The 22,479-nt window shown below is 39.4% G+C and overlaps 2 protein-coding genes across 4 annotated transcripts; one reads left to right on the forward strand and one right to left on the reverse strand.

The window, feature by feature from the left end:
- Positions 1-770: 770 nt before the first annotated feature.
- Positions 771-10,283, reverse strand: LOC140762997 (E3 ubiquitin protein ligase RIN2-like). Of its 3 annotated transcripts, none has more exons than XM_073101008.1 (14): positions 10,125-10,283; positions 9,683-10,002; positions 8,762-8,839; positions 7,991-8,077; positions 7,790-7,911; positions 6,555-6,651; positions 6,163-6,268; positions 5,884-5,934; positions 3,937-4,094; positions 3,695-3,832; positions 3,548-3,615; positions 2,583-2,813; positions 1,158-1,500; positions 771-1,081 (listed from the first exon to the last, which is right to left on the reverse strand). In XM_073101008.1, exons 2-14 carry the CDS (start codon positions 9,923-9,925, stop codon positions 1,022-1,024), a joined length of 1,782 nt encoding a protein of 593 aa, XP_072957109.1. In that variant the 5' UTR covers positions 9,926-10,002; positions 10,125-10,283; the 3' UTR covers positions 771-1,021. The 3 variants fall into 3 exon arrangements, with proteins under 3 accessions (XP_072957109.1, XP_072957110.1, XP_072957111.1); XM_073101009.1 differs by having other exon boundaries at positions 9,683-9,951; positions 10,125-10,279; XM_073101010.1 differs by lacking the exon at positions 5,884-5,934.
- Positions 10,284-14,337: 4,054 nt separating this feature from the next.
- Positions 14,338-17,456, forward strand: LOC140762398 (uncharacterized). The gene has a single exon (XM_073100172.1). It carries the CDS (start codon positions 14,911-14,913, stop codon positions 17,182-17,184), a length of 2,274 nt encoding a protein of 757 aa, XP_072956273.1. The 5' UTR covers positions 14,338-14,910; the 3' UTR covers positions 17,185-17,456.
- Positions 17,457-22,479: the final 5,023 nt, after the last annotated feature.

Below are 22,479 nucleotides of genomic sequence, written 5' to 3' on the forward strand. Positions count from 1 at the left end.
CCAACTCGGGTTCAGTCAGTACAAGCCCAATCTTGAGAAAGGATCCGGGAATTTATTCGACTGCTCCAATCCGGCCACACGAGTAACACAGCGAATGGTAATAGCTAGAGAGATGAAAAGTTGCCTGGCAACTTTACTGCCCACCGAAATGCAAAATAGTGCACAAGAAGATTTAGTAATATCATCGCGTCTACTTCCCACTCTTCTGGCATTAAGCAGTGCTGCCAATTAAGATTGAGAAAATAAAGCTACGCTAGCAAGTCGAGAAGCGACCAAACAATGACCGACTTCCCACTCTTCTGGCATTATTATGCAGTGCTGGGCACAATTGAAATTGACAAAACGAAACTATGTTGGCAAGTTGAGAAGCGACTGAACAGTGTTTGAATATATCTTCTTCCTCAAATATAAGCCTTCCCTTCTATCACTCTTTACAGCGTACACACAGAGGAACGCTACATAACATAAAGCAATGAAACATCTTGGTAAGGAGAAGGGCAGTGACCAAACAAGAGTTCCCTATAAACGATTACATCATGTAAAGGCACCACCTATCTACTTTTTTCTCTAATCTACGTTGGTAACATTTTGGCACAAGTTATAAGAAAGACCAACCAATACGCCGACCCTGCTGAATTTATTTATTTATTTATTTTTATATAAAAAAATTTGTGACCACATCAGATCTTTTCATATCTCCATTTTGAGAAAAGATCTGCTTCAGGGATGGTCGATAAAGCATTTGATCAATTATGAGCATACAACTTCCAGAGAGAAAAAAAACACTTGTTTGAACAGAAATGAATAATTATGCACACATCATGAATGCCACTTGCAGTTTTTGGTATAATTAACTTTGGTATTCGACCAACATTTTAACGGAAAAGTTTTAAAAAATGAAATAAATTTATTACAGGATATGTCTTTTGACACCCAAACTCACCTTTCTCAGCTGCTTCAAATATACAACTTTTCATATACATTAGAAGAGCATGCTTATATCCTATAACTGATTTGGTTATTATTGCACTAGGAGAAGATTATTCACAGTGATGTTGATGTTGTTGGTCCTCAGCAAATCCTACAAGGAAGATGAGTTTTTGAGTATGTCACTATCTGATTAGCCAATGACAACTAGAATTTGGTATGAAAAGTACCTGGATGATTATCTCATCAGGGATGTGAGGCAACACCTCCCGTACTCTATCTACCATGGAAAGTACTTCAGTCGTGTTCCCATTTACAGATGGTGAAGGATTTCTGATCCGCAGGCCAGCAGTATTTCTGTTGTACCTGAGGGAAGATGTACCTAGTGTGGATCCTGAGGCAAGCTGAGGAGGCCAGAGGTTCCAGGCAGCATCAGCATGTGCATAGTTATCATTCACAGATGCAAACTGCCTCACCATCATCTGGACTCCACTAAGCCCTACCGATCTAAATGCACTAGATGAACCAGCACCATCACTTCCAGAATTTGACCATGAATCAAGAGCAGCACCTCTGTAACACAAAAAATAGGACAATTGTGTAGACAAGTTATCAAAAGAAAGACTACAAATTCATGTCAGATGACCTAATGGTATCGGTAAGGACCGAAGGCATAGAACAGGGGAAAACACACTTTGATCATCTTTCTCTGTTTCAAACCTGGAATACCTATTCTCCATCATAAAGATAGAAACAAAGAAAAAAGATATATTGAAAAGCATAAAAGAAAAAAAATATTAATTCATGGATACTCCCAGAGTTATCCCATAAACAATTAGTGACCGCAAACAAGACAGGACATATTTCCTTCTTTACCTTCTGGTAACTTGCTACTAAAACGTAGTGGCCTGAAGCACATATCAGGTAACTTAGTCTGGGATACCCCTCATGTGTTAAACATCCCCTATACGAGCCATCCATGATTCATACACTACTAAGTAATGAATAAAAGAGTTGCATACTGTCAAGTACTCGTTGGTTTTTGGAGTACTAAATGGCCACTAAAATTCACGATTTGGATATTTCATTAATTTACAGCAGGAATTCAAATTATGCCACTAGAGGCAATTGTAGCTAACGTCACAGGATCACATACAAGTATGTATGCATATGAGGGGAAACGATACACAGTTAAATACATGCTGATCTCAAAATAATTAAAAAAAGAAAGCAGATTATAAACCTACATAACATGCACCGGAAGACAACAGATTAAACTAAAAGGATATATAGATGCACCAACATTAAGCGAAGTGCTTGAACGTGAACAGAGACATCCAAAGATTATAAACATCCCATATATAGATTAAGCATTTATTATCACAAAGATCCAGGACATGCCAGGTTCGGATAAAGTGATGTCCAACAACCCAATCATTTTGCATGGCGGCACCCAAAGGGCCAAAGAAGGTACTGAAAAAAGAGAGGCAGACATACAAAAGAAAGGAAGGAGAAGGGGCTGCAAGCAGACTATGACATCAAGTTCCAACAGGGATGAAGTTACGAACAGTAAGAAGAGATATATATGTTAAAATTATTGAGACATCACGACAGCCAAACTAGTAGGCAAAAAACTGTGAGATAGGGATGCTGACCTCCAAACAGCATCAGAACGGTTCTGCTGATGGTCAGGAAATGCCCCCCCAACAGGTAGTGCATGTCCAGAGATTCTTTGCTGGTTTAGCCCCACATTGAACTGCTCGGCAAGTTGCTCATCACTGACAGCCTCTTCTACAATGGAGCTTGTACGCCTTTGAGGAGTAGACACAAAGAGAGGCCTCCGACATGTGGGGCAAGAATATACATCAGTTAAACCTTGATCCAACCTGGAGATAAAATCCACCACATACAGGAAGATACAAATGGGTCAAACACAATACTATTTAAGAGTGATCGACAGTTTTCAATTTCATTAGAAAAGAGATGAACAAACTAATTATTTTACAGAAGCAGAGCAAGAAACAGTGACTCACTATGCCATCTTCATGCAAAAGAGCTGATCTGAAAATAAATAAATAACAAATTTTGTCCTCCAGAAGACCCTAATTATCAATGGAGTCACAGAAGATGGATGAAATTCTCAAGAAGTTCAAAATAGACTACATTTTTCTCATATTGGCCAACAGTTCTAAGGATGGACATACATAATTTGGATATCCCACAAAGAGATTCTTAATTGTACTTGTTGTCATGCCAACTGAGAACATTCCTAAAGCAAAGGAAAAGTGGCCAAGACACTTTGAGATTCAGAGCATACTTCCACTCAATCTTTATGAAAACATCCCTTGTAGTATTTAAACAAACTATTGTGAATTATAAAGCTTACAGCATGTGGAATCAAAACAAAATTGTCCAGTATGACTGAAGATTTAACTAATTGAAAAGTTTCAGATGACCAGGCTGGTAGCCCATTAACCCGATATAGATTATTGAGACATGAAGATGATACACTCAAATCAGATATATCCTTCCATGTGATAAGAGATGCAAACATGTAAAATGATGGAAATTAAGCTAAGGTGTCCAAAGATTTATGACCACAAGAAGAGGCATATCGTACCATGACCTCAAGCATGCAAGATGGAAAAGGTGATTGCAGGACAGCTTTTTAGCCCTGGCCATTGGTCCCTGTGATTTACACAATCAGTTACAAATTACAAAAATGAAGAAGGAAAAACATAATTGATATTTAGGAGGAATTATTTACTCTGCAGATAGCGCATTCATCATCATATGCAGAAAGTTCTTCATATGATGCATCAGGAAGTGCTCCATCAAGTGAATTAAGAGCCTTCTTTAGTTTGACGTATGTCCTAATCCGCTTCACTATTGCACTTAGAAGAGCCTGTTTATTGTTCAAGAGACATATTGAGGAATGTTCGCCATTACGCAAGGCTTTATCATGGAAAAAGTACTAGAACAAGCATAAAGAACATGATCAATACTGACACGTAAGTTCAGAAAAAGAACTGCATCCAGTAGATGAAATGCCATGCCTCGGAGCCACCAAATCATCAAGTAATGACCAAGTGCCGTTAATAGAGTCATCATGTCTAAAACAAAACCAAAATCTCTGATGAGTATTCCCCTCCACTCAGAGAGAGATCCTGCAATGAAAAGGTTTGCTTAAGTTATATGAACATTATAGAGCAAATAAACAGTTAAAACAAACAAATTCATATCTTGCATTAAAAGCTCTGCAGACCTAAAAAATTAGAACTGTGCCTAATAGTTCAACATTACATGGAAAAAAAATCAAAATACAAAATTAATCATCTTTTTTTTTTCTAGAAAATGAAACCATCCGGTAAAATGGGAAAGATGGACTCCATTATGTCATGAGTCCTAATATCATGTAGTCTATTAGCAGATCTTCATTTGATTTTAGTATCAGATGTTTAGTTTTAGTTTCTTCTCCTGAAGGTGCAAAGCCATGGCTATGAATTGTATCCACACATCAGGGATTCACATTAGTTTGAAAGAAATAGTTACAAAATAAATTATAGGATATAGCTGAATGCTTCATGTGTCTCTCAGTAATCACCCTGTGCCCTATGCGGCTATAAAGATGGAAATTTTATATAGTTCAAAAATATTGAGCAGTTAAGAAACATCATCCTTGCTGTTACCTACAAAAATTAGAAAATGACAGATGATATGAGAATTTGCAACGGATTAGCTGTCACCAGAGAATAAGCAATTGTTATACCTATGGAAAGCTGGAGATAACACAAATTGAGGAAAAGAACATCAAATAAAATGGCTTGGTCATGGAAAAGAAAAAACCAAAACAGCACGAAAAGAATGTCTAGGTGAAACACGGAAGTGCCAAGAAGGCAAGAGGGTGACCAAAAAACTTTGAAGAAATATAATAGCAAAATGAACATTAGGTTGAATGATGACATCACACAGAATAGAGGTGAAGTAGTGAACAGCATATAGTACTCCCTCAGCCCCATTCACTTGGGACATTGGAAAATAATTGATTATCAGTTGTTTAACTATTCACATAAATGTCAATCTTGTTGTGATCCTAACAGAAAGAGAAGAATGATTGCCGTGATGAATGTGTGGTGACCTGTGAAGAAGGGGAATGGGGTAATAAAGGAGCAAACATAAGATGGTAGTCTTCAGCCATCAGAACCGGGTGTTACTAGCACACCTCCTAATGGAAGCAGGTATTAGTTACCTTTTTAGGTCATACTTTACCTAAATAGCTGGATGCACATAAAGTATATTGAATGGATCTTCTAATATCACTACAATCCATAGTTCAAAGTTTCGGTTTTGGAATTAGTTTCAACGTGGTTTAAAAGGCAAACTTTGCGGTCGGCCGTATTCATTTCCAGTCAGTTCTATCGGTTTCAGACTTCTTTTGATAAATAGTCTTTTTTATCTTATTTTTTCAATATATAACACAGAAGCATTTAAGCAATGAAATTGATATTGATTAAGTACAAGTTGGTTTCAAATTAAATCTAGATTAGAATTCAAAAAATATAATTAAAAAATTGGTATTAGAGTTGTCTCGGTTAGATGCTAGTTTCATGGGCAGTTTTGGATCGGATAGGACTGAAATGCGAAATGTTTCACCTTCAAACCATGCTACAACCAGTTATAATGAACAGAGGCAGGTGGGGATCAAAAGGCCCTGACATCGAAGAAGTTAAATTTCAAGAATCATCAACCACTGATTCTTCATTAGAAAAAAATGCTAGCAAGAGAAGAAAAATTAATATAGATAAGCAACTAGCAAAACAGAGTTGAATCATCAATCATCTATCATGTTAATTCAGTTGTTTGTGACCATTCAATGAGTAATACCTATTGCTAATACCCAAGACCAGATAATATCATTTAAAACAACAGAAAATGAGTAGCTCATAAATAAACTACCCTTCAAGAGCCACTCTGCAATTCCTCGACTACCTTCCTTTACTGCAAATCCTGCCACCAAAGAAAAGATCAGGGCTCCCTGGTTTCCAACTAGAATGGAACTTTTTTGTTGCATCTACGCTATAAAGATAGATTTTCTAAGACGTAAGCGTGTTCAAAAAAGTGTTTAACTAGGAATATCAGGTCAAAATAAAAGATCTCAAAGACCAACTGCAATAGGCTGATTACATATAATTCCTTGAAATAATAAGGTAACTGAATGCTTTCCGTTCCTTTTACCTGCTACTTTCTTATATGATGTCTGGAAGTTAAAGCAATCACCACCACTGTCAACCAAATGCCGTTGCCAAATGTCAAACAACTGAAATCCATGTACCATAATTGCCTACAAGAAAAGGATTCATATAAAAAGCATGCAAACTTACGCCAATTTTATGGTATCTTTAATTTATGAAATTATATATTTTGATCTTCTCTTTTCCATTAGCACATGTCAAATCAATTGATGCAATTAAAAAAATCTGACAAGGTATCAGATAACAGTGTCAATTGTCAATGGATTTCATCTCTCAGGACTCAATAATTAGTTCATAACCCATACAGACAGGCATATTGTCTCATACCATCTTGAATTTATTTCATTTAAAGTTGCATAAACTTGGCCAAATTACCTGTAATGTCTCAAAGGCAATACTGAGAGGCTCGAAGAGTAGCAGCACAAATAAACTAGAATTAAATGTTCTGTGTATCTTCACATAGGGTTTTATCCTGAAAGTCAAATGATTATGTAAGTGTCAACTCCACTGAAAGGGTGTTAGATTCTAATGGTAAAGATTGAAGAGCATTGCATCAAAACCTGAATAATTGATGTAAAGAAACATTACAAATCTATAAGCTTAAAGAAGATCAGGCACAAAAGAAATCCATTGGTGCAACTGATAAACAAGTATATTACCAGAAATTTACGTAGACGATATTGGGAAATAATTCCTACCATCAAATATTATGTTCTGAGTTCCTAATATCATATAGTTTCCTTCTTCTGAGCAATTCAAGAATACAGTATCCACTGTCCCATTACACTCTCAAGTCTCAAATACAACAAAAAATCCAGTTTTATCATCTTTTGGTTACATCAGTCATAAATACTAATCATATTACCTATTATAATGAAATTCAGGCTACAAACAAGGAATAATAGGTGACACACATAACTGTGTCCAGAGTAAATCAACTGCATCTCAAATGAAAATATGGAAATTTGCAAAATGGACTGGCTTGAGAATCCAAAAGGCATGGTATGAAATTCAAGGCTGCAGACATATTCTCATACAAGACCAAGCAACAAATAGTTCAACAATTGGGAGGAAAAAATTTGATAATTTTGGTAGAAGAATTTAGCTTCAATGGAATAGTCCACACAGAGATCACATAGAGAAAAGGAAAGTATAGGCACATGGCTTTTCGTGTCATTCTGTGTGCATCCATCTCTCTGTATATAGTGCTTTACTTTAAAACAAGAAATTCCATGTCTAGCTACACATAAGAAGATTGTGGCAGAGTTGGCAGTGTGATAACATGTTAACACCATCAAGCAGAACAGCAAGCAATGAGGTATAAAGTATGCTTTGATGTGTTCTTAGCAGAATATAGAAAAGGAAAAGAATATCTAAATTCGTCAGATAGACTAAGGAGAGTATCTATTTCAAATATGACCTCATTAATATCAATAATCAGCATCCTCACAAATTTAAAGTCATTGATATCACATTCAATGACAAGTGAGATAAACTGATAATCGCATCAAGATCTGATATACTATTTCGATGCCAAAACATGAATTCAATTTTGAAGAAAATTTCCAAAATACAAATGGCAACATGTTGACTATACCAGGAAATATTACCATAGAAGATCAGCAATCAGAACCAGCAACAACGCAGAATACACACGCAGGTATTTCAGAGGTGTTGCAGAAGGGGAAGCATTTAATTGTTCAAGCCGATCTCTGGCCAATGATTGAAACATCTGTAGATGCAAATTAGACATCCCTCAATTCTTCTAGAACAATGAAAATTATATGAATATGCATTTTTATTTACAGTACCTTCAGTGAACAAAGAAAGGTCAGCCAAGTTGACCACAAGCCCACTTGTAAAACATTAGGTGGCACGACCAATGGAAGAAAAGTTCCCTGCCGGAGGATGTAAAATGGATTGCTACATCAGAGGCAATGTAAGAAAACTAGTGGACATGTTTATTTATTCAGAAAACGAAAAAAATTCAAACACAAAGGTACTACCATATCTTGTTAATCTTTGTTTAGAATGTAGGAGTCAGAATAACCTTTGTTACTAGAGATAATTATCTATCCTAAGATAGTCAATAATAATATGAGATGGAGAAGAAGATCACATTAACATTTTCTAAATTGTTCTATTTTGATTTGGGTCTAAATTCTCAAATTCAAAATTTAGCAACTAATTTTATTAGTGATTCTCTCAAGAAACTAATCACAGCATGACCCTATACAGCCGTGGATACAAGACTTGCCAAACAGCAAAAAATCAACACAGTGTAGCATGGCCTCTTGTCAAATGGAGCTATGCAAGGTTGCCAACAAATCATGGAGGGCAGGAACCACACAAGGAGTACTAAGATATTCCTTTTCGTAATTGCATTAGTGCCGGTGGGTATGGACACTGTAAAGCTCCATATAGAAAACTAACCAAATAGATTAAGAATGCCAGTAATGTAAGCATTGATTAGCAACAAGTGCACATTTACAAAGATGAACAGATTATAGTATCTTTGATGCCATAAAGAAAAAAAAAATCTAAGTCCATTCAAGGATGTAAGAACAAGGAATTATGATCACCTTGTAAATTGCATAATTAATAATGCGTTCCAGCACCTTTCGAACCTCTGAAGGATGTAATTCAACAAAAAATAGACTCTGCATATAAGAAAAAAGGGGGGAAAAAGGATCAATGTGAATGTCTTTAGAATTAAAAAAAACTACATATTTTGCCTAAAATTTGGGCAACAAAAGTATTGAATGTACAAGAGTTCTTCACCTTATATGTCCCCTTATAGTCATATTTAACTAAGAGAGATTTTAGAGCCACCTGTTATTTAGTTTTTTGTAAAGTTGCCATTTTAATTATTATTGGTCGTTGCAGACATATGTTCATGCCATATTCCTTATTATTTATAGTCCTGAATGATTTAGGACTTATTTTGATTATATTAAGTATATATTTACCTAGAACAGCATATTTTTGAAGTTTTAGATTCAGATTTAGACCGTGCCAAAATTTTCTATCATAGAAGTATTTGAGCTTATCCAGAAGGACAACAAGTTGGACGATATCAAAATTAAACTGGATATGTCCTCAAATTAAGAAGAGAAATTGGCCAAGTGAAGCTGCATAATGTTATCAATGTCAGGACTCTTTAATATTGCTGTATTAAATTGCATAAAGTTTTTGTTAACAAAAGCACCTTACTATTGCTGTATTACTCTTCACCTACTAGATTGAACTGCCCATACAACATTATTACACTGTTCTCATTCTGATTTTCAGTTGCTTATCAACCACGAGTTTCGTATAGCATTTGATTCGAAGCAAACGGTTGCACACTAAAACAGAGATGAATATCAAGTAAACATGAATCCAAAAGGCTAAGATACTGGGCAATTATATCAACCGCGACCGCAAGGATGAATTTTACTTTCAGGAATGCACACAAACAGACGAATTCATGTCAGTCATCCTGACAAAGCCATGGAAATTACCTTCAAAGACAGAACCACCAACATGAACACATTGATCGCAACGATCACCAACAAAGCGGCGGTCACACGCGACCCCAGAAGGAGCTCAAGCGATCGTCCTGGCCTCCCTAGCCCACCATCTTCATTGCCCACCGTCAAGCCGTCTGATTTGACCCCGTCAAGAAACGTCACCGCCCACCACTGCAGTCCCGCCAAGCTCACCGCCGTGGATACGGCCGAGACGTAGAGGTAATTCACAGCCATCCCCACCAACCTTCGGCAATCCCCCCCTAAATCAACCAGCCAAAACTCTCATTTCCCGGTCCCAACATCTCACCAGACTAGAAAAGAATAAGACAGGAAAGATCGATCCAAGACCGAAACATTAAATCGGGTAAAAATCCTTGTATTCGATTAGAAGGAGAGAAAGAGAGAGAGAGAGAGGAGGAGGAGGAGTACGTACGAATCGATCGGGGAAGGAGGGGTTATGGATTCGTCTCGCTTTCCCGGGGATTTGATGTGATCGCGCTAGATTTTCTTGCTCCGTTTTCTTCTCTTATTTTTACGCCCCTTTTGGGACGAGTCGGGGGTTAGGACTTGAGATAAAGAGAGCGTGAAAACCGGGGAGGGGGAAAGGGGGGGGGGGTTTGAAGGCCGCTGTCGTCCCGTTCCGTCACCGCCGACTGCGGTACGGTGATCCGCGGATTCGCTTACGCTGGGTGGCGGTACCTCTCTTGGGTAGACGAGAACCGTCGATTTGATAGGAGGGCCCCGGGTCATTAACGATATGGCCCATGTGGGGAATGGCTTCCGGGGTCCAATCTATCAATGGGGTCAAAACGTACAATGCCTCCCGAAGTAGGTGAGGCTTAATCTGGATTTTATATTCCATTTTAAGTGGGAAAAAAATATCTTATTCAAGTATGGCTCGAGTCTGATCTGAAATTTAGCTGGACTAGTTCCTAATTCGGATCCGACTAAGTTTCAATTTGGTTCGAGCTCGAACCAATTGGTCTCGTCGGCAATATTCTTTGCCCTTCAAATGCGCCTAATTTATTCTTTGGGATTTGGATGAAAACAAATGTGGCAGGACCGTTCACCACTGCCAGTCCTCCCTTGGTCCCAAAAATATTGTTAGGGGAAATTGCCTGGCACATTAAGATTGAGTTAATTATTATTTATTATCCTACCTTATATTACTCAGTAGTTCCAATTAATATTCACCGTGTATTATAATGTTATCTTTGCCGCTTCGTTTCTAGTGAAGTTACTTTTAGTAAATTATCATGGCTAATTAGTGTTCAGTAAAAATTAAAAGTATTTAATAAATTTATCTATTATGTCGTGGAAATTGGAACTCTCCGTATTTTTAAAATAATAAGTGAAATGCACTTGGATTGATAATAAAATTATATAGTAACTAAATATTAGATTTAGATTAAATGAGTCAGGCAACATGCTTAAATTCGATCTCCTCTTTTATTTCTCATTAATCAAAATGTTTTACATTTAACAATAAAGTTTACTTATTTTTGCATTAACAATTAAAATTTTGAAGTGATTTCAACTAGAAAACGGATGTAACAATGATATAACTAAAATGAGTTTAATATTTTATATTTTTAATAACAGAATAATATAATAGAATTTAAATTCAAGACGGCCATTTTTATATCATCATAGTTCATTAACTACTCTAAACAATTTATTATTAAAAATAAATAATTTTTATATTTTATATTCTAGCATCTATTTTTAGAGGTAATTAAGATTCAATGTCAACATATTGATTGTGCTTATCCAACTAATTTGATCGATGGTGCCTATTCAAATCATAATCTATCTCTCTCTAAATATATTTTTTCTAATATAATTAAAACCGTCAAATATGGGCCATCGATATAATGATGATGAGTATTTGAAGGTGAGATTATCCCACTAATATCAACCCACATTGCTCAACTAGTTTCGTGGAATAATACATCATCTCAGGATGAGATGTTTCTAAGAAGCAACAATCACTTGGTTCCTGAGACCAAAATGTCAAATGCCTTCAGAAATAATTAAGAAATTCCCCATAGTTAACAACTCATTAGATCAGACCCATTGACCTAATAATTTGTTTAGGAGTAATTAGACTCGATATTAACCTATAAATCAAGCTTTCAACAGAAGGAGGACGAATCGAATGCAGTTTTATCCCGGTCAAGTTAAGTTATTTCATTATTCTTAATCCAAAGACTATGCCAATTATCTCACCAACAATCCCCTCCTTCAGAAAGAAGAAAGGAAGCTTCTGTGCACCATCTAAAGCTTTATTAATATATAGCACAGAGGAGTTAGCCAACTGCTTAATTATTTCCAGATAAAGAGAAAAAATCAATAAACAAAATAAAAGAAGAAACATGGCATGTGCCTTTTAATTTTCTTTATTAGTTATAAAACATTAGGTAGGCCCAAGTTATAAGATTTATATGAATTAGATAAGGATCCTATCTCTAACCTAGTACGCAATCCCATTAACTTAACTTAAAAAAGTAATTTATTCTCACATATAAAGTTTTAATGTTTTTTAATTTATTTTTATATAATTTATTAATTTTTTAAAACTTCTTATTACATCAATGCCACTGCCATATAAATGGGTTGGTGTTATTGTCATCTCCACAAGCATTTATGGGCCGGCAAGGAGGGGAAGAGAAGTAGGCATGTTTGGGCCTTTTAAAGTGGACATCATACATAGATGGAGGAGGAGGAGGAGGAGGAGGAGGAGGAAAGAGGATATAGACATGTCAACATCCATAGTTGCGAGCTATGACTATGAAATGCATGCATAATATAGAAAGAAACCAAAACGAGGAAGAAGACTATTTCAAAAGATGGCATTAGGGATTAGGCATTCGGCATTAGGCATTAGGCATTAGCATTACATGGGACGGATGGATGGGATGATGCTGTCCACTTTCCTTGTTAGCCATCACATGGGCATGTGGATAAACTAATGCTATGATAGCTCCAAATGATCTGCTGCAAAGCTCCAATGGTTTTAATTGGCAGGGACGAGGGAACACAAAAATATATAGTTAGGATTACATTGATACATGGCATGACATCCAATCTTAATATATTTATATATATATATGTATATGTACATATATATAATAAGGTTCGAGGAGAGAGAGAGAGAGAGAGAGAGAGAGAGCAGTTGATCCATAACGACAATCTCGTCCGTCCCTACGATGGAGGGACGAGATTAAAAGGCTAGGCCAAAATGAGGGCACGTCATCGATTAAAAGGCTGGCCCGCTGTGTAAGACGCAACAGCGGATCCGAAGAGGGAGGGGGAAGTACGGGACAGTAGAAAACACAGACAATCCAATTAATGACTACAGTGCCCCCTCCTACGGGTAAGAAATGACCTATTTAGCCCTTGTCAGGCTCATACTTTTTGAGCAGCTTTTAAGATGAGATGAAGAGGACCACCAAAGGAACGGTCAATCAAAACCTGGACATCGCTCCCATTGGCCCAAAATATTATATATATATATATATACACACACATATATATATTATTTTTATTTGAGATAATATAGAGACTAAAATGCCGATTAGTGTAAGGTTACGCATCGATTTCAATGGTGTAGATATCTTTGGGGACCTTTAATTATAAAGTGGGACAAAAGCCGGGTCAGGGTTAAATGACGAGAGCCACCCGCCTGGCTCACGTGAAGGACAGAGAGAATAGGGGCATTTCCGTCATATATGGAGGTAATGATGGTGGTATTTTGGGGAAACCAGCTTTTCTCTTTTACGACGTTAGTTATTACTTTTTGACGACCCGGGTTTCGAGTTCTGCGCTGCAGGCACTGTTCATAAGAAACGAGAGAGGGAGAGATAGAGAGGAAGAGAAATAAATAAATAATATAGTTTATTTATTTTTAATCTAACTTCACATATACAAATAAACAAAAGGGAAAGGGTAGATGGAGCCATTAGTACTTAAAACAGTTTTTCTTAACAAAATTTCGTAGTAAAAAATTAAACTCTTTTTTTAAAAAAAAAAATTGAGTGCAAGTATTTTTTAAAATTATGCGTACATAGTTCTATAAACAAGTTTTTTAAAATTTCATAATAATAAAATTAGGTTCTTAGAAGTAAATTACGTTAATCTTTTAAATTAATCTATATAAGAGTTAGTTATTATTATAAAAATTTAAGAAATTTTTAATGCAAATATCTCGGATAAATCTAGTTATGGATATTATACTTAGTGGTCAATCATATGATTTTAAATTTTCAAATCAACGAAATTCAACTGTCTATAATCTATACGGTATGTGTTTTTTAGGTTTGCTGAAATTATTTATGTGATAAAATTTTAATCAATTTTAATGGATTTGGTTGTATGCGGTGGGATTCGATAATTTGAAATACTGATGGAATTTATTTGTATTTTTTTGTCAAATAACAGAATTTATTTCTAAACGAAAGGAGTTAAATTTCATGTGGAATTGGTTCCAAACGCACCCACGGCGGGGGGAGGGGAAAAATAAACGAGTCACATTTGATAGTGAGAGAAAAGAGATAAAGAGGGGGGAAAATAGGACGAGTATAGAGAAAGGAGGAGTATGAGGAGAGAGAAAGAGAGGTAGAGAGAGAGGGGGGGGGGGGGGGGGGGGGGGGCACTTTATTACTTTTTTATGTTGCACGCATCATGGCAGTAGAGAGAGAAAGAAAGAGAGAGAGGGAGAGTACTGCTGCACCCACAGACCTCCCTTCCATCCTTCCCCCAACCCATCCAGAGAGAAAGGAGTTGGAAAAGGAAACAAAGAAGAGAAAGAAAGGCTGGAGGAGGAGGAAGAGAAAGAAGAAGAACAAGGAGAGTTGATAAGAAGAGGAGAGGGAGGAATGGAGATGGGAGAGAAAGGAGTAGAAAGGTTGCCTACAAAAGCTGGAAAGAATGAGAAGGAAGAGAACCTTCATCTCCCACCATGTGTCTTCTAAGATGGGGAAGCATAGTTTGGTTGCAAGCCCAACAAGTGTTACCCTCCTGTTACTAGTCAAAGATACACTGTAGAGAAGCAAACAAAGCCCAGATCTCCTTCTTGTCCAAAACCAAAATCTCATCTTTTAGAGGGTAGATAGATAGATAGAGAGAGAGAGAGAGAGTCAGAGAGAGAGAGAGAGAGAGAGAGAGAGAGAGAGAGAGGTTGAGATCTTGTTGGGTTTTCTTGCATGAGTTGGTATTAGATGAGGGGATTGCCCTTCAATGCCCAGGGGAAGGGGGCCTTGCAACTAGTAGAGCAGCAAGAAGAGTTACAAAAATCCATCCTTTGGAACAGAGTTGAGACCAAGAGGGTAAAAAGAGAAGGATTAGAACCTACCTCTGTTCTGGATCATAGGAGGAGCCCGAGCCCACCCACCTCCACTTCCACGCTGTCTTCCTCCCTGGGCGGCGGCGGCGGCGGCTCTTCCGACACCGCCGGAGTGGCGGCGGTCTCCGGGAACAACCCCACCCACAAATGGGGTCCCTCCGGCGACCAACCCGGCGGCGGCGGCGGCGGCGGCGGTGGGGACCATGAGCTCCAGCCGATCCCAGCTGGGCTCGAGATGGGCTTCGTCGGAGGTGGTGAGAAATGTGGGATGGGAGTAGAAGACTGGGAGACCATGCTCTCCGAGTCGGCGGCGTCACCTGGCCAAGAGCAGACTTTTCTCCGGTGGATCATGGGCGACGTGGACGACCCCGGCATCAAGCAACATCCGATTATCTCCCCCGGCGCCGCGGAATTCGACGGCGGCAATGCGGGGCTGGGCTTCGGGCTCGTCGATCCCCCGGCCTTCTCTCTAGAACCCATGGGAGGAATTGGGTCCTCCTCCGCCATTAGTCCTCTTCCAAGTGGTGGGCTTTCCCTTGCAAGCAGCAAACTTTCCAATCTCAGCAATCCCTTGCTGCCGCCGCAGCCTCCAGTGTCGCTGCCGCCGGCAATGTTCTTCCCAGAACCCTTGGAAGACAGGCCCCAGCTCCTAGGCTTCCCAAACTTCGTCCTCAACCACCACCACCCGCAGTCGCAGGCGTCGCCGAACCCGAGCCCGGCCTTCTTCCTTCCACTTCCTCCTTACAACTCCCATGTCGAACACCCACCTCCACCTCCGTCGCAAGTCCTTCTTCCTCCCCAGCCTTCGCGCCATCACCCCATGGACTCCTCCGGCGGAGTCCCGGAGCTCTTCCTTCGCCGAAACCAACAGCTGCAGCTGCCGCTGCAGCCGGCGCAAGGTGTCGTCGCCGCCTTTCCGCAGCTGCACTCCACTCCTTTCCATCTCCAGCCGAGGCCGATGAAGCCGAAGGCTGCGGCAGGAGATGAAGCTGCTGCAGCTGCGGCCGCACAACAGCAGCAGCAGGCATTGCTGGACCAGCTCTTCGAGGCGGCGAAGATGGTCGAGGCCGGGAATTTCGTCGGCGCGCGTGGGATATTGGCGCGGCTCAATCACCAGCTCCCCTCCCCGGCGGGGAAGCCCCTCCTCCGCTCCGCCTTCTACTTCAAGGAGGCCCTGCATCTCGTCCTTGCCAACTCCCCCACCACCACCTCCTCCTCCTCCCCGGCTCACCACCACCGGAGTCCATTCCCCAACCCCTTGGCCACCCCATACGACGTCATGCTCAAACTCAGCGCCTACAAGGCCTTCTCCGAGGGCTCCCCCGTCCTCCAGTTTGCCAACTTCACCTGCATCCAGGTCTTGCTTGAAGAGCTCGCTGGCGCTGATCGCATCCATATCATTGATTTCGACATCGGGGTCGGCGGGCAATGGTCTTCTTTCATGCAAGAGTTGGCCCAACGGCGCTGCACGGCAGCTGGAGCTATCCCGATGCTTAAAGTTACAGCCTTTGTGCCCTTCTCCTCGCATCATCCACTTGAGCTCCACCTCACTCGCGAAAATCTCTCACATTTTGCAAGCGATCTCAACATTCCATTTGAATTCAACATCCTAAGCCTCGACTCATTTGATCCCTCTGGGTTCCTCGCCATGGGCGACGAAGCCATCGCAGTTAACCTCCCAGTAGGTTCCGCCCACAACCCGTCATTCCCAACCATTCTTCGCCTTGTGAAGCAGCTGTCCCCCAAAATCGTGGTCTCAGTCGACCATGGATGCGACCGCAGCGAGCTGCCATTCGCACAGCATTTCCTCCATGCCTTCCAGTCCTGTACTTTCCTTTTAGACTCCATTGATTCAGCAGGCACTAACTTAGAAGTGGCAAACAAGATCGAGCGCTTCTTGCTGCAGCCAAGAATTGAGGGTGCCGTGCTGGGCCGCCACCTTGTCGCAGATAAGATGCTGCCTTGGAAAATACTCTTTGCATCTGCTGGGTTTGTGCCTGTGCAGTTCAGCAACTTCACCGAGACCCAGGCCGAGTGCCTCCTGAAGAGGGTGCAGGTGCGGGGCTTTCATGTGGAGAAGCGTCAGGCTTCGCTGGTCCTCTTCTGGCAGCGTGGTGAGCTCGTCTCTGTGTCAGCGTGGAGGTGCTGAAGAGCTTTCCTCCTGCAGGCATGGATCTAATACCTTTTGTCTTGCAATATCTTGCAAAGGTTGCTGCTAAACTTGCTTTCTATACTCACTTAAGTCTAATGGATCATAAGCTGTTGTTGTGCCATAGTGGTAACATGTTTTGCTATCCTTATTGGTTGTATCTGTACTGTTTTCTCTGCTCAATTGCCATGTATTTCTAGACTTATTGTTTCTGAGTAGAGGATAATTGACACTCGGGAAAGTCTGGTACAATAATACTGTTTCCTTTTATCTGTTCTTTGTTTACCTGAGCAGGAATGGTTATGCTGTTCTAACTTACTCTGTCTAGCAAATACTCTTCTTGCTAAGGCTATTATATGCTACGCTGACATGAAAGGTAAGAAAATTGCAAAGTGTAAAGTCGTAAGGCTTAATGTTCTGACTCTAGATTGTGAAGTTGTTATTTTCAGCGATTTGCTTTGATCTTGTACCCAGTTAATGCTAGAATGGTCATATGCTGTTCTTGTCATTTAAATGACTTAAACTAAGTCGTGGAACATCTACACTGGATATTAGTCCACTTTTACTGAAGACATCAAAATGTTGTGAGTTAAAACCATCAAGTTTAAACATTCTACTTTTCATTTCTTAAATCTGTCTGGAGGTTGAGGCCAAACCTGCACATTAGTATAGTTGGAATTTTAGATTGGAGATGATACAAATAAGGCAGCTAGCAAAAGCGACAAAAGTAGATCGATGATATTAATAAAGTATGTTTACATGGTAAAGCTGCACTAAGGATGTTTGTGCACTTTATTCAGTCTTGTTTGCATTAAGATACCCTAAGATAAGATAGAGATGGGAAAATGGGGATGGAAACTAAATTAAATGTCATTCCAGAATAGGGTATCCTAGAGGATTGAGAACAACTGGAACTAGTTTGAAGACTAGGACAGTGGCAATTTGGCAAGTTTCTTGCTTCTTATCTATAATATGTTAAACTTGAAACATATTGCCTACAGTTCAATATGAAGTTATTGATAATATATGAAAACAGTGAGGATAAGACATTAAGTGAATGATTCTCATGATAATTAATTCGTCTTGCTGTGGTATTATAAGCTAAAAAGCCGTTTTTCTAGAAGTTAGGCTGATGAGAGTATGGTTAGATGGTAAGACATGGTCTCTAGCTTGCTCATGAGTTGACTCTAGATATGTTTGATCATTCAGCACGTTCATACTGTGGATGATGGCTCTGGAGGACAAACACTACAAGTTGGAAGAAGGAAACATCTTTAATTGGTCTCTCTGATTTAGAATGTAGCAACACAGCCATTACAGTCAGTATGCAGTAGTGGTTAATGGTGTTGCTTGGAACTAGACATACATGCAAGGTTCTTACCTTTTCTTGGTTTGGAGGGTTAGCTTGTTTGATTGAACAAATATATGGCTAAATGCTAAAAAAAAAAAAAATTGAAGGTGGAGAATCTTTTAGGAGGATGTTTTTAATGTCACTTATGTAATATCTGAAACAAATAACATGCCATACTCAATTACTATGATCTCACTAAAAGTAGTTTCAACATATTGGTTTTGTTATAAAAGTATATGGAAGAGAAGAGGAGGCATACCTAATAGGATTAAAGAAAATGGGTTCTAAAGTGGAGCTACTCTTTTTGAGTTGGGTGATTGCAGCATCCCGTTGAATGCATGGGAACATCTTTAGGATATAATGAAGTCTACATGGTGGAAAATTACATCTAGGCACTCGAATCTTTTTCTGTATCTCTAAATGCTCTCTTACACTTGGATCCTTGTCCTTTCTGGCATTATCTTTACTTCTGAAATTACATCTAGACAAATGTTATATGAGAATAACATGTTTGAACATGCTGACACCACTGTCTATCAGACTTGGAAGAAGAAATTTGCGGGTCAAGTATGGTGAAGTGACTTAGTCAGTTTAGATTAACATGGTAGAATATATTAAATATGACATAGAAATGCAGAAGATATGTAAATAGATTTGTTGATGGGAAGATGCAGATTTGTATACAATTGTTAAGGTATACATAGAAAAGATGTGAAAAGTAATATTTCTTTGATGGGCAGCTTTTGGATCAATTGTCATTTACCTGATACCTCATGTACGCAGCTTGCCTAATTGGTTAAAATTAGGTATCATTTATTACTAATTCATAACACCTGGATTACAGTGTATCAGACTCTTTTTTTTTTTTTTGAATGTGAGCTCATTAAAATTTCAAATCACCCTCATTTATTTTCAAACACCCAAGGGGTTTCACATTATATTTGCTTATATGCTTCTTTAGTTGAAATCTTCCCGTTACCTAGGCAGCTAATGTGTCACATTTTCTTTCCTGTATGTTGAAAGATGAAATAGGCAGAATTGCTGTATCCACAGAAGTGATAGACTGTTGAGTACAGTTCCAATGAGTGCTTACATTCATCAGTTTCTTTTTAAAAACCCCTTTAGCCATGTCAGTAGTTATTCTTAGAAGATAAATTGTTGTGTTTGTCAAGGTTCTTATCTCCTTTTGTTTTAAGTAACTAAGATAGCATGATTTGGTTCTAGTTTGAGGTATGCCAACTCTCATAAATAGTCTCAGAATGTTTCTTGAGGTTATATTTATATACTGTAAAGGATGGGGAACAGAATCATCTTGTCAACCCATTTCTCCCTTTCATGCATAAACCTCCATTATTCATCTGCTAGTGGTTCAATAATCAAATACATCCTTGTCAGGAGAATGCATTCCTTCTCTCTACATTATTGATTCAACTAATCTTCTTCTCTTAGAGCGTGGCATTCTCATAAACATCATGTGGACCTTTGTTTCTGATCAGATCCTAATGTTTGCTTGCCTCTTGGTACATTGAACATGGTTGAGCTATTGTCTGCTGGTGACGAGCCACCTACCAATGTTCGGAGTCCTCATGTTAGCAAGGAGCCATACCAGACAACATAAGTTATTTATTATTAATGGTCTAATTTAATGCTTTCCTACTATGGGTATTTGATCCATCACATGGTTGTCTTCTCCTTATGCATGTTAGACTTGTCTGTCATTCTTCCTAAATGATCTATTGGTCCTTTGATATGCTTCTTTCTATTAGTTTACTCATCTAAGAAGCTCAGAAGCTGTTTCTCTAGTGGATATTAAGATAATAAACTAGCTAGATATCAAACTCCCTCCATTATTTGAACTAAAGATTTCTTTTCTATGTAAACCTGGTATCACCTACTATCTTATTTGCGAGCTTTGATATATTTCAATCTTGGCACTCTGCAGCCAGGACCACATAAAGTTGCCAAATCTCATATTTTACCAATTCTTCTATTCCAAAGGGGGGCTTGCAAGGATTGTGCTTCTACTCTCATCCCCCTTTCTTTGTTAGAACTTGAAAGCCTCAAAAAGCTCATGACAAGTTGCTCCAGGGTTACAACATTCTTGGCTGTGATCAGCAATGGAGACAATGGTACTTCTGAACTCATGGCAGCCATGATCAGCTGCATCAGTTTTAATCAGGTGTTATCGGCCCCACTAACCGCGTCGCGCATTGCGACGCATCTGATGATATTGATTGGTCATCATCAGGTTCAGAAAACCCCGAACAAGAGGAGCATTGTGGCCATATTTACAGATCTCTTGCTCAGACTAATCCCCATATGTAGCAGAGGGGACAGGAACCTCTCATTAGGGTTCCAGGGGCCACAGCATTCTGGTGTTGTCCTCACTAAAAGGAGATCCCTCTCTTAGAGAGGGACCATGCCCCTCTGCCCCCTCTCCCTCTGGGAAAGAAAGCTTTGGACCAAGAACACAAGACAAAGCAAGTGCTATTACTATTAATTTGTTTACTTCAAATTACAAACTTTCCTTGTCAGTCAGGAAAAGCATCATACAATGGAGCTGCATCAAGGCACACAATCAATTCTATTCATTTTGAACTCTTTTTCTCAGAGATCTCCATTGCATATGCTAAGTGCATTAAAAGTACCAACTAAACAAAAATATATTACCATCTAATGGGGAATCCATGCTATGGAATGGAAAGGGCATTGTCACCATCACACTCTTACCACTAAGATATCCATCTCAATGCCAGACGAGCTCTCTCTCCTGCTTACTTTTAGTCACCTCATCACCATGTAAAGAAGAGATTCCTAAAGCAAGGGGGGGGGGGGGGGGGGGGGGGGGGGCACAATCTGGTGGGCCTCAAGTGTAGACCACTGTTCGACCGGATCTGACGGCCTGATGCAAGGTTGGCAGGGGGGGTGAGCGGCCCAGATTTCCTGGGTTAAAGACTCCTCCATATGAGTGGGCCTTGCGCTTTTATGGATCCAGAGCCAAAGAGGAGAAAGAGATATCTCTATCTCTCTCTCTCTCTCTCTCTCTCTGGCTGAGAGTGCTAAAGATATACAACTTTTAACTGCCGAAAGGAAAGAGAGGTGAGAGGGATAAGCATGCATGCATGTGGGATAAGGCTTTCGTCACGGACAAGCCTCGTCTAATTCCACTTTGTGGGACTTTTTGGGTTAGAACTACAAGGTTGATACATCCATCCATGCATGGGCCCCCAATCCACAAAATTAAACAATCTTTATTAGTTTTTTCTTTTCATTAATGGGAAATTTTCAAACTAACATCTTCGAGCTATCTGTATCATAGGAAGACTGATTAACATTAAATGTTCGATATATCCACTTCATCGGACGTCGCCATCCACCGGCCGGCAGACGTGTCACCGGCGTCCGCCACATGATTGCATAGCAATGGAGTTGCTGTCCGGGGACCTCTAAATTTGGCCAAATTTCAAATTGGCGATGGAAGAGGAGGGACCAGTGTCATCAAACCGACAGAGATTTGCAACCGACTCTATCATGGACACACACATACGCATGTTGGCAGAGTTTCAGTCCACACAGAGTGCAGAGCAATCCAAAATCAAGGCCAACTTTTCTTCTTCTTCTTCTTCTTTTTTAAATAAAAAAAAAAAGAGAGGGATTATATACTTGTGAATGAAGTGGCTTAGATTAGATATAGATATAGATATAGATAAGCTAAGAGGAGAAGAGAAGAGAGGAGAGGAGAGGGGGGGTTACGTGGTAGTGCAACAAAAGCATGGGTTGTGATCACCCAATCCCTTCTTTTTTAGATGCTTTGCCAACCACAATCCTTTTACTCCTCTTCATCCCACGTATCCATTTTTTTTTCTCTTTCCTTTTCTTTTAATATGATGGTTAAGTCTGCGCGTAGAGCTAACGCTTGCTTTACTTTCCACACATCTTTACGT

This window comes from Typha angustifolia, chromosome 7 (assembly GCF_048772165.1).
Source record: "Typha angustifolia cultivar Huaian chromosome 7, ASM4877216v1, whole genome shotgun sequence".
Taxonomy (NCBI): Eukaryota; Viridiplantae; Streptophyta; class Magnoliopsida; order Poales; family Typhaceae; genus Typha; species Typha angustifolia.

Bases quoted from the DNA above. Each gene is read 5' to 3' on its own strand.
- LOC140762997 (XM_073101008.1), bottom strand. From the start codon at position 9,925: ATGGCTGTGAATTACCTCTACGTCTCGGCCGTATCCACGGCGGTGAGC. The intron at 6,652-7,789 runs GTAATATTTCCT...TTTGACTTTCAG, and splicing joins CTGATTGCTGATCTTCTATG to GATAAAACCCTATGTGAAGA. The intron at 5,935-6,162 runs GTAAAAGGAACG...CTTTGGTGGCAG, and splicing joins ATCATATAAGAAAGTAGCAG to GATTTGCAGTAAAGGAAGGT.
- LOC140762398 (XM_073100172.1), top strand. From the start codon at position 14,911: ATGAGGGGATTGCCCTTCAATGCCCAGGGGAAGGGGGCCTTGCAACTA.